Here is a 13,026-nt window from a genome sequence, read left to right on the forward strand (position 1 = left end):
GGTTGAGGGTTATGAAAGTGAAGTGGGTATTTAGAGGAGTCTGGGAGGAAGTAGACATCAGACCATAGCATGTTGAGGAGTGGTCTTCAAATTAGTGAAATTAATTGAAATGTTCTAAAAAAGTGGGGGCTTGATTTTTCCAGTTAAACCAAGCTTGGATTCTTGGGCTAAGGCTCACTTAGTTATGGTGTATATATACCCTTTTTGCATATTGTTGTATTTCTTTTGTTAAGGATTTTTGCATCTGTATTCTTGATGGATATTGACCTGCCATTTTCTTTATTTGAAATAATCTTTCTGATTTTGGTATTAGAATTATGCTGTCCTCATGGAAGGCTTGAGATTTTTCTTCTGTTTTCTGAAAGAGCTTAATGTAAAATGATTGTTACTTCTTCCTTAAATGAGTGATAGAATTTACCAGTGAAACCTGCAGTTTGCTTTTTGGGAAGGTTACTGATAATTTCTTTAATAAGTTTGGGCTTATTCAGATAGATTTTTTGTTTCATCTTGTGTTGATTTTGGTAAATTGTATCTTTGAAGGAATTTGTCCATTACATCTTGAGTTCAATGTGATGGTATTGTTGTTATAATTTTTTTTTTATCATTTTCATGTCTATATGATCTGTAGTGTTAACCAGCTTTCCACTCCTTTTGTTGGCAATTTCCGTACTCTTTTTTTCTTGATCAGCCTATCTTTTTCATGGTACCATCTTTTTCTTGTTGATTTTCTCTATTTCTTTCTTATTAACCTGATTTCTGCCATCCTGTTTATTGTTTATTTCTATTTATTTTGGGTTTACTTTACTTTCCTTTTTTCTAACTTTTTCAGAAATCTAGGTCACTGATTTTAGGCCTTTCAGTTTTTTCCAACATAAGCACTGAAAGTTGGAATTTCCCTTTTAAGCACTGTTTTAGCTGCATCCCACACACTTTGATGTTAAAACTTTTATTTTCACTGTTAATCAACTTGAAATAATTTCCCTTGCAACTTTTTCTTTGAGTCATGGATTATAGAGAAGTGTTTAATTTCCAAATGTTTGGGGGTTTATTTAGGTATCTTATTACTGTCGGTTTCTAACTTAATTCCTTTTTATTCAGAGAAATTGTATTTATGATTTTAATGTTTTACATTTATTGAGAATTGGTTTATGGCTTAGCAAAAGGTCTAGGTCAGAGATTGGCAGACTTCTCTGTAAAAGACCAAAATATTTTAGGCTTTGTGGGCCACATATGGTCTTTGTTTTAGGCTAACGGGCCAGGCATGGTCTCTGCTGCTGCTTTCCTCTCCTCTCTTTTCTCTTCCTTCTCCCAAAATGCAAAAAAAAAAAAAGAAAGAAAGAAAGAAAGAAAGAAGTAAAAACCATTTTAAAATCACTAGTGATACCAAAACAGAGCACAGGCAGAATTTTTTGGGGCCATAGTTTGCCCATTCATGGTCCAAATGAATGTACCATGTGTTACTTAGTAAGAATTCATATTCTGCATTTCTTGAGTATATTCTGTAAATATCAGTTAGATCAAAGTGGTTATTAATGTTGATCCTCTATGCTTTTACTGATTTTGGGTGTGTGTGTGTCTATCATTTTATCCATTAACCGAGAGATAGGTGGCAAAAATTCCTACTCTAAGAGTTGAATTACCTCAGCATTTAATTATGATACACTTGAAGTATGTTGAAACTTATGTTAATAGGCACATATACATTTAAGACTGTTATGTCTTGATGAATTTATCCTTTTATTGTTATAAAATTACTGTATCTCTAGTATTTACCCTTTTTCTTAAAGAGTAGTTTTATTTGATATCAATATAGCCACTCCAGGTATCTTAGGCTTGCTTTTTGCCTTCCATCCATCTTTTTTCATTCTCCATCTTTATATTTAACGTGCCTGTCATGCAGACAACGTATAGTTGGAGCTTGCTTTATTATTATTATTTTTAAATGTACTCTTTTAATTGGAGAGTTTTGTCTCTTTTAATGTAATAATGGATATGGTTGAACTTAGGTATACTGTTTATTTTAAAAAATTTGTTGTCCTTGTTTGTTGTTCTTTCCTCTTTCCTTCTTTTGTTTTTTTTTTTTTTAAAGATTTTATTTATTTATTTGACAGAGATAGAGACAGCCAGCGAGAGAGGGAACACAAGCAGGGGGAGCGGGAGAGGAAGAAGCAGGCTCATAGCGGAGGAGCCTGATGTGGGGCTCGATCCAGTAACGCTGGGATCACGCCCTGAGCCGAAGGCAGGCGCTTAACCGCTGTGCCACCCAGGCGCCCCTCCTCTTTCCTTCTTTTGAATTATTTGAATATTTTTTGAAATTCCATTTTAATTTACCTTTGGCTTTTTAACTATACCTCTTGGCATTTTTTTAGTGATTAAATTAGGGGCTATAATATACATCTTTAAGAAAAGTTGCTACTTACTGTTTCGCTAGAGTTAATTTAAAACTTCATGCAAAGAGTAGAGACCTTGCATCTCAGGAAGTCTCTTAACTCCCCTGCCTGCTGCTTCCCGTGCCTGTGCTTCCCACTGTCCTTTTATGCTGTAGTTGTTACAGATATTACTTCTATGTACAGTATAACCCCACAAGATAATATGACTTTTGCTTTAGTTATAAGTATGTTCAAAAAACTGAGTGTAAAAAATAGTCTTTTACATTTACCTGTTTACTGTTTCTGATGTTCTTTATTAATGCCTCACTGTCCCACTGGTATCATTTTCCTTCAGCGTGAAGAACTTTCTTTAGTCCAGGTTTGATCAAAGGCAGTGTTTGTTTTATTTGAAAATGTCTTCATTTCATTTTCATTTTTGAAGGATATTTTGGTTCCTATAGATTTTTGGGTTGACTGTTTTCCTGCCGTCTTCAGACTTTAAAAATGTTATTCCACTGTCTTCTGGGCCTAATAGTTTCTCATAAGGTGGTAGTAATTTGATTTTTGTTTCCTGTTAATGGGCCTTTTTCCTCCAGCTGCTTTCAGTATTTTTTCTTTATCTTTGATTTTTAGTTTGACTATGATGTGCCTAAGTATGGTTTCTTTGTATTTATTCTGCTCTGGTTTTCTTGAGCCTTTTAGATCTATAAATTGCTGTCTTTCACTAAATTGGTGAAGTTTTCTGTCATTTATTCCTTCAAAAAGTGTTTTAACCTGTGTCTTCTCTGTCTGGGACTTCAGTATATCACCTTTTTCATATTGTCTCCCAAGTTTCTGAGGCTCTACTCTTTTTTCTTCATGTTTCTTCTTTTAATTTTTCCTCCCTCTCTTTTTCAGATTAGATAATTTCTGCTGATTTGCCTTCAGGTTCACTGAGTATTTCCTCTGTTATCTATGTTCTGTTGTTTAGCTCATCTGGTGATTTTTGTATATCTGGTATTGCATTGTTCAGTTCTAGAATTTCATTTGTTCTTTATGTAGTTTTAGAGTTTCTGGTGATGTTTACTATGTTACTGGTCATTACAAGTGCACTTTTCTTTATTTCATTATGATAGTTATAGCTTCTTTCCAGTCTTTATCTGGTAATTCCAACATTTGGGTCGTTTTGTCTTCTGTTGAATACTTTTCCTTGGAGAATGGGTTACATTTTTAAATTTTTCATGTGTGGAGTAATTTTGGTTTATATGAAGATACCACCCTTGTTTGTTTATTTTCTTATTGAAGAACATATGTTTTGCTTACAGTTTTGGGACATTATGAATAATGTTGTTTTGAACAAATGTGTACATGTCTTTATGTAGACATATGTTTTTATTTTGGGGGGGTATGTACTAGAAGTAGAATTGGTGGGTTATATGGTAAGTGAATGAATGTTTAGGTGTTTTCCAAAATAACTGTATCATTTTTGCATTCCAACTTTGAATGTATTAACGTTACCTCAGTGTACTTTTAATCTGCATTTTTTTTAACCCTAAGGAGTTGAGCCCCTTTTCATTTATAGCCATTTCTATTTCTTTTTCTTTAAATGGCTACTGTCTTTTGCCTTTCCTCTATCCTTTCTTTCCTCCTTTCCTTTTCATTTCCCCCTCTCCCTTTTCTGGGTATCCTATACATATTAAGGAGATTAATTTTTTGTTTTTGAGTACAGTTTTTCTCTGTTGGTCATTTTTCTTCTGGCTACTTTTGGTATGTTTTGTGAAGAAGTTTTTAATTTTTACATAGTTGAAATACCAATCTTTTTTAGTGTCTGGATTTTGAATTATAGTTGGAAAGCGTCTTCTACTCCAGGGTTATAAAGAAATTATCCTGTATTTTAAAACTTACGGTTTAATTTTTCTTTCCTTTTAATCTTTGATCCATTTAGACTTATATTACTTCAGCATGTATGGTATGGTATGTACCCAATTTAATTTTTTTCCAGATAGCTACAAAGTTTAGGTTTTTTTTGAAATTGTGGTAAAATATACACAACATCAGAACATTGTTAAGTGTACAGTTTAGCGACACTGAGTATATTCAGTTGTGCAACTATCACCTCCATGGTAAGAACTTTTTCGTCTTCTCAGACTGGAACCTCCAAACTGACTGGTATGTTCTACTTTCTGTCTATAAATTTGACACTCTAGGTACCTCATGTAAGTGGAATCATACAATATTTGACTTTTTGTGATTGGCTTATTTCACTTAGCATGATGTTCTCAGGGTTCATCCATATTGTAGCATGTGTCAGGATTTCCTTCCTTTTTAAGGCTAATATTCTACTGTTTGTATTTACCACAGTTTATCCTTTCACCTGACAGTGGACACTTAAGTTGCTTCCACCATTTGGCTTATATGCATAATATTGCTGTGAACATTGGTCTTCAAGCCCCTGCTTTTTCTTTTGGGTATATACCCAGAAATGGCATTGCTGGATCCTATGGTAATTCTGTGAAGAACTGTCCTTTTGTTTTCCACAGCAGCTGTACCATCTACCTTACTACCAGGAATGTGCAAGGGTTCCAGGGTTTCCACAGTCTCACCAACATTTGTTCTTTTCCTCATTTCTTTTCTTTTCCTCTGTTCTTTTCTTTTCCCCTCCCTCCCTTCCTTTCTGTAATAGCCAATCTAATGGGTATGAACTGGCATTTAATTTGGTTTTGATTTACATTTCCTTAGTTATTAATGATGTTGTGCATCTTTTCATGTGTGTATTGGCTTTTTGTATATCTCTTTTTTGGAGAAATATCTATTCAAGTGCTTTGCTCATTTTTTAATTGTATTGTTTGTTTATTTTGTGGTTGAGTTGTAGGAGTACTTATATATTCTGGATATTAACTCTTTATCAGATAAAGATCTTCCTCCACTTAACAATGAGTTCACATCTGGAGAAACCCATTGTAAGTTGGAAATATCCTACGTCGAGAATGTATTTAATACATCTAACGTAGCAAACATCATAGCTTAGCCTAGCCTACTTTAAATATGCTCAAAAACTTACATTAGTCTACATTTGGACAAAATCATCTAATAGAAAGTCTATTTTATAATAAGGTAATATGTAATTTATTGACTACTGTACTGCAAGTAAAAAACAGAATGTTGTATTGGTCCAGAGTGATTATAAGTTTATTGGTTGTTTATTATGATCACATGGCTGACTGCGAGCTGAGGCTTACCACTGTTGCCCAGCATCACCAGATGAATCATACTGCATATTGCTAGCCCAGGAAAAGATCAACATTAAAAATTCAAAGTACAGTTTCTCCTGAGTGCGTATCACTTTTGCACCGTTGTAATACAGTCAAAAAATTTTGAGGTGGATCATTCTAAGTTGGAAACTGTGTGTGTATATGATTTGCAGGTGTTTTCTTACATTGTGTGAGTGCCTTTGCACTCTGTTGATGGTGTCCTGGGGTGCAGAAAAGTTACAAATTTTGATGATGTCTAATTTATTTTTTTGTTGTTATTGCCTGTGCTTTTAGCATCACATTCAAGAAATCATTGCTAAGTCCAATGTCAAGTTATTTGGCTATGGTGTTTTAAATGTAGTAGAAATGATTAAATGTTGTGGTATATCCATATAGTTGATACGCTATAGGTAGCTATTTTTGTCTTTTGGGGAAGAGCACATTTATTTTGATTATGTATTGACTGTTCTGTGTTATGTTCATTGATTCTTCTTGTGTTTGTTCTGAAAGTAATTTATTGCTAAATATGCTCAGCCTAGGGAATTTGATTTTGACCATGGATGAAATATTGAATAATCTGGTGAACTTGATAAATGGAGATTTCCTTAAGGGAATTTGTACTGTAATATGGTTTCTACTTCAAATATCTTACTGCCATATTTGGGAGATGGTATTTATGCATATGAAAATAACAATATAGGCTTTGTATAGTGAGTGGTTATTGAAATAGAGTTTATTGAATAATGATAGTTAAAATGATCAGGAAGGACTTCATGAAGGCGTCCTAGGTTGTGGTGGGAGCATTTTGAGAGGGTGCAAAGTAAGCCCAGATAACACGTGATGGGGAAATTGCAAGTCATGTAGGGGAAAATAGTAACAAGTACAGTGTATTTTGAGCTGAGTTCACGGAAGCAAATGATGGGAGACACGTAAAAAGTTTAATTGTGGCTTATTGTGAAGTACTGTAATACTCAGCTGAAGGAATCAGAATCATGTAATTTTTTTTTTTAATCTGAAAGGGACTTTAGGAATTACAGTGAATCATTTTATAGAAGTGAGAACAAGTTTGTACCTAATTTTGTAGACAGTAGAGCTTCATTTGAAGATTTTTTGAGTTAGGCAGTGATTTTTAAGGAGATTATTCTATTTGTAGGGTTCATAGAATTGGAATTAAGGTATTCTGTTCTGCTACGGTATTGTGTATAATGACTTGAACTGCTGTGGTGATCAATGGCAAAATAAAAAGTGGAGGGATTAGATAAAGGAATAATTAGGTATTAATCCTTTCACTAAGTGTTAAGAGAGTAGTGTTAGGGTGTTGTGGCTCAGACAGTTTTAGACTGTCTTATTTTGTAAGTATTGTGATAAGACATAAATAAGTCCGTTCCATTTGTCTACTGTAGGGGCAAAGTATACTGTTGGAGTTTAGAAAAGTTTTCATATAGAGGCAGTGATACTTAAGTTTTGTAGGATGGATAAGAGTTTAGCAGCTGCATTCAGTGTTGAAAGGGGAGCATCTTCTGTAGTTGGAACAGTATTAACAGTGGCTCGGTGGCATGAAATGAGTTGGTCTGTCCAGAAACTGTTAGCAATTTTATGGCTTGGGAGACTGGTGTAGTGTGTCAGGGCTGCTGGGAAAGGTGGTCAAGAGCCAGATGTTAAAGGAGCTTTTTTGTATGCCTTGCAAAGAAGTTTTATTGTTGATTTTTTAAATGTGGACAGTGGAGAATCTTGGAAGAGGTTTAGTCAGAGCATATCCCATTTGGATCAGTTTATGTTTTCTACTTATTTTTAGTGATTTAGCATATTTGGCACTCTTAGTTCTTGAACTTAGTTTTGGGACTAAAATATCCCTCAAAGAGAGCTTTTTTCCCTCCTTCTTATATTAGAAAAAAAAAATTCTGCAGATATTCTTAGAATCCAAGAATTTCACAGCAATTTACCTCCCTGCTCTTTAGCAGTGAGTTTGAATATGGAATAATATAAAATGTTGTTACTTTCTCTTTAAAGCCTGCTCATAGTTAATAGGTTTTAATGCATAGCCACAGAAAAAAATCCAGCTATCTCCTGTGTAGCTCACAGCATGCAGCTTATCAAAGCTCAGCTTTTATAGTTCCTAATCATGATCGTCATTATTTTTCTATTGTAAGATTATAGGCTGAATCCACTGTGGCAAAACATTTAAAAATTACAGTTATTTTGAATAATAATGCATTCAAATGGTATGAAAAATATGCAATAAAAATTCTCTTTGTCACTCCTGCCTGTCACCTACCCAGTTCCTTCCCTGGAGACCAGCAAAATTAGTGACTGCTTTATATTCTTCAAGAGATATTCTATTCCTGTACAGTCAGATGTATTTTATATGTTCTTACCACTCTCCCTTACTTTTGTACAAATACAGTATACTTAAAACATTGTTCTGTCCATTGCTTTGTTCAGTTAACAATACATTTTGGAGATTGTTCCATATTAGTCCATAAAAAGATTCTTCAATCTTTTTTAGTAGCTGCATAACCTAAGAGTATACATTTAGCATATTTAACTAGTTTCTAATTTCATGTTTAAGTTATTTTCAGTCTCTTGCTGTTATAAGCAAGATTATAGCTAATGGTCTTGTTATATGTTATTTCACGTATGTATGAATATCCCTGTAGGATCAGTTTGTAGAAGTAGAATTTCTTGTTAAAAGCTGTGGGTATAATTTTGGTATAGCTTTGGAAAGTAGGGATGTTTAAATGCATTGAAGCTGTAGAATTTTGTATATTTACCCATAGTGGAATCTCACTTCATAACAAATGGAAATCTGAGAAATAAATTATAATCACTAAGATATTAGTGAAATCCTTATAATTTTCCTTTTTGTTTTGCAGGTATACAAAACTAGGATATGCTGGAAACACAGAACCACAGTTTATCATCCCTTCCTGTAAGTATTCTTTTAAGTCACAAATAAGCTGATTTAAAGATCTTTTTTGTAATAGTTAAAGTAAAAGATAATTGTTTCTGACACTAAGATTTAGTCCTTTAGAAACATGGTTTGCTCTGTGTGACCTCATTTCCATGCCTCTCACCATTCATTTTAGCTGTTTAGTTCTTCGTTTACCAAATCTACCAAATGTCTCTTTTTAAAAATTTAAAAATAAATGAGCTGATAATTAAACAATTTTTTGCTTTGAAGTTATTGCTGTTGATAGCACGTGGATGTAAATATTAAGTAGTGCATCCTCCATCACATACATATAGAGACTATTCTTTGGTGTGTGATGAACATGATTACCATTTGCCAGGCCTGGGCTTATTGACATCCCTGATGAGAGACCACATTTCAAAATAAGGATGGCATCTCATTTTTAGAGATGTTGACTTCAGCTGTTTTTTAATGTCTTATAACCATAATTACATTGTTTTGTTTTGTCCAGCCTGGCCATCAGTTTTCAGTAGTGTTTGTCTCTTAGCAGTTTTTAAAAAATACTCTCACACTTGGTTTGTTAGCGTTCTCATTTGTTAGTATGAATTATGTATCTGGTTCTTGATGGACATACTTTTGTACTTTTGACTTTCCAACAGTTTACCTTTTGTATATTGTATAGTTATACCTCTGATGTACTTGTCCTGCTGCCATATGAAGACTTGAATGTATCAGATGAAAAAACCTTTGGAGCCATTGCTTGGTGATATTGACTCCTAGAGTGTCACCAGTTTTACACAGGAGTTTATGTGACTGAATGTTTTCATGTATTGTATTCTTCTTAATTTATGAAAATAAGGAAATGGAAAAGTAAACATGTAGGATAGTGAAAAAAGCTTAGGTTTCAAATCAATGAAGTTGAGAACAAGGTAGAAATTATTGGGCTTGTCAGAAACTGCAAATGTTTAGTTTCACATGGGCACTCATTGGATGTGAATAGGTCAGTGGTTTTGTAATTAATGTAGCAAGGACAAAATTAAACGTGAAATATGGGAAATGAGTTGTCAAAATTGTATTTAAAAGGGGAGCTTATATATACACATACATACATATATATATATACATATGTATATGTATTTTATTTTTTTAATTTTAATTCTCCAGTAACCTGTTTGAACTTTGTACTTGTGATATACTTTTGGATACTTAACTACGAATTGATTGTGTAAGAACTTAGGCTACTACCAAGGGGTACAAACTTCCAGTTATAAAATAAGTAAGTCATGGAGATGAAAAGTACAGCATAGGGAATATAGTCAATAATACTGTAGTAGTGTTGTATGGTGACAGATGGTGACTATACTTAACCATGGTGAGTGTTGAGTAATGAATAGAATTGTTCAGTGAGTATGTTACATACCTGAAACTAATATGACATTTTATGTTGATTATACTTCAATTTAAAAAAAGCAAAAAAAAATTAGGCTGCTACCTAAACCTAATTCTTTAATACATAATATGGATTTTAGGTGACATTGATGAAATAGCTCATTCACGTGACTATAGTGGTCTTAGTTTGGTGGTACTATTGTCTTTTCCTTATGTTTTATTTATGCATGTTTGTTATCTACTCGGAAGGACAGGTTTTTTTTTTTTTAAACTTTTCCCCCACATTTATATATCAATATATTGATTGTTGTTTATTTTAAGAATTTGATGACAAATAGTAGCTTTTTTCCTGACTAATATGGAAGTACTTTTGTGGATCTGTACTTGACTTTGGTTATGTTTGAGTTTAGTGTTAGAGGCTTGTGTATGTTTATATTAGTTTCCTAAGGCCACCATAACAAAGACCAAAAACTGGGTGGCTTAAAACATTAGAAACTTACAGTTCTGGAGGCTAGAAGTCCAAAATCGGGGTGTCAGTAGGGCCATAATCTTGCTGACAGCTCCAGGGGAGAAACCCTCCTTGCCTCTTCTAGCTTCCCGCGTTTGCTGACAGTGCTTGGTGTTACCTTGCTTGTGTATGCATCACTCCAGTCACACGGCTGTCTTCTCCCTGTCTTCACATTGTATTCTGTGTGTGGCTGAGTCCAAATTTCTTTTTTTTTAAAGGACAGCAGTCATAATGGATTAGGGCCCACCCTAATAATCTCATTTTAACTCAGAAGACCCTTTTTCCACATAAGGTCACATTCTGAGGTACTGGCAGTTTGGACTGCAGCATACCTTTTGGGAAGACAGTTCAACCCATAAAATACCAATTTTGTTATTTCATAATTTATAATTTTTTATCAGGTGTTATGCTGTGATTAAACATTTTTTTCATGAGATTACTGATGTTTTATGTTCTTAAGTGGCTGTGTTGTCTTTGTTGGAGACCTATATAATCTTGATCTTTTGAACCTTAGGATTTTATCACCATTGTATCTAGTCTGTCTCTATTTTCATCTCTTTGCCAAACTATGCACTTTTAGTTTTCATTGTCTTTCTTATGAGACGTTGCAGCTTGTTAAAAACCCATCTTCCTGTTGAAAGGAGGTTTTTGATTTTGGAGTTTTTTTCACCCAATTTTAATGCTGCAAGTCCAGTGTTTATAATCAGCAGATATGGTTAATTGCCACTGATGAGCATGGGTATTAATCTGGAAAGCCTGTTTATATGATTCATGGTTATTTGCAGACATCTTTGTTTTTCAGGAAACTTATAGTGAGCCATCTGGATGTCTGTGTACATTATAAATAAATTACTAGAGAAGCTTTCTAACATTTTGAAGGAGTAGACTGGATTTAGAATGTCATTCCTTCAGTATTTTCTACCCGTCTTATTAAGGATATAATTGATTATAAATGCAAGTGTAACATTTAAGTGCATGCAGATAATTATTTTGAATGACTGCTTAACTTGACAGATTCAGAAATGTATAACATACTTAAAAAATATATAACAAGTTTTAAGTCAAGTACTGTGTGCTGGATTTCTGAAATTATTTGAGGGGATTATTGTGAGTTTTACCTAAATGATTTGAAATTTCCCTTTGTATGTGTGACTAAAGTTTAACAGAACCCTATGCCAATGTTATTTTTAAATTGCCAGTCTATAATAGTCCAAGTAGGAAGAAAGGTTTTTTTTTTTAAAAAATTCCCCTGGCAATTTTCCTATTTTCATTTGTTAGCATTTTTCAGTTTTTTCTTTCTGATTGTCCATCAAGCATATATTGACTTTGGTGGGATTATAATTTTACTCAAATTGAAATAGATCTTACATAGTTTAAAAAAATACAACTGAAACATTCCCACAGCAGTGCTTTTTTTGGCTTTTTACACTTGAGGCCTTGTCTCTAAATGGAAGTTGAGGTTTCATTGTGTTAAATGAATTTTGTCATCAATTTCTTAAATGACCTCTGTGCTTTAACAGTTTAATTGTGTTAGATCATATTTTGTATAATACTTTATAATGGAAGAAATATAAGTTAAAATTCTGTCTCACTTGAAAAAAGCAAACTTTGACATGTATAAATAACTTTTATTTTTAAGGTATTGCTATTAAGGAGTCCGCAAAAGTGGGTGATCAAGCTCAAAGGAGGGTGATGAAAGGTGTTGATGACCTAGACTTCTTTATTGGTGATGAAGCAATAGAAAAACCTACGTATGCAACAAAGGTACATTTTTATGATTTGTAAAAATAATATTTTCTTTTAAAAATTAGTTTGTTCAGGATGCCTGGGTGGCTCAGTTGGTTAAGCATCTGCCTTCGGCTCAGGTCATGAGCCCAGGGTCCTGGGATTGAGTCCTGCATCGGGCTCCTTGCTCCGTGGGAGCCTGCTTCTCCCTCTGCCTGTTTCTCCCCCTGCTTGTGCACGCTCTCGCTCTCTCTCTTTCTCTTACAAATGAATAAATAAAATCTTTAAAAAAAAAATTAGTCCAGTGATTGTGCCATCTGGAATTTTACTCAGTTATAGGCCTAATATCCTCAACCTCTTCACCATAGAAATTTCTTTTTTCCCTATGGCTTTTCCCAATATCGCTTTAACTCTTTTTTTTTTTTTTTTTAAATCCTGAGAGGAAAATTTTCACCCAAATGAGCAGTATTTTTTCCATACTCAGTAGATCTCAGAGCCGTCAATGTGAGTGGCTTTCTTTTACCTCCACATTGTCACATCTAGAGACATGTTTAGTTTTGAATATTGTGTTTGAGGTACCTGAGAGACATCTTATACATTGTTAGGCAGTGAAATAATGTGGCTCTTGGAACTCCTAAACAAGACAGCTGGAGACAAATATTTGGAAGGTAGCAATTAACCTCTAGAAAGGATGAAATTATTTAGGGGAGTGTACTTGGGAAGAGGCCCAAGATGGAGCCTGTTCAATCTACCATTTAGATTTGGATAGAAGAGGAAAAGCCTACAAAGGAGACTGAGAATCCGTGGTTAGAGAGACAGGGCTAGACAGGAAGGAATGTAAACAGTGTGGAATGCTGCTAATCTATCAAGTAAGTTAGAGCCCATATATTATTT

General features: G+C 33.9%; 1 protein-coding gene across 1 annotated transcript in view; it reads left to right on the forward strand.

Moving 5' to 3' along the window:
• Positions 1–13,026, forward strand: part of ACTR3 (actin related protein 3) — a 61,544-nt gene that overhangs the window by 16,472 nt on the left and 32,046 nt on the right. Inside the window, exons 2-3 of the mRNA XM_040645607.1 lie at positions 8,473–8,528; positions 12,047–12,171. Coding sequence (XP_040501541.1) covers positions 8,473–8,528; positions 12,047–12,171 — 181 coding nt within the window. The remainder of the gene's footprint in view (positions 1–8,472; positions 8,529–12,046; positions 12,172–13,026) is intronic.

This window comes from Ursus maritimus, unplaced genomic scaffold, assembly GCF_017311325.1.
Source record: "Ursus maritimus isolate PB19 unplaced genomic scaffold, ASM1731132v1 scaffold_1, whole genome shotgun sequence".
Taxonomy (NCBI): Eukaryota; Metazoa; Chordata; class Mammalia; order Carnivora; family Ursidae; genus Ursus; species Ursus maritimus.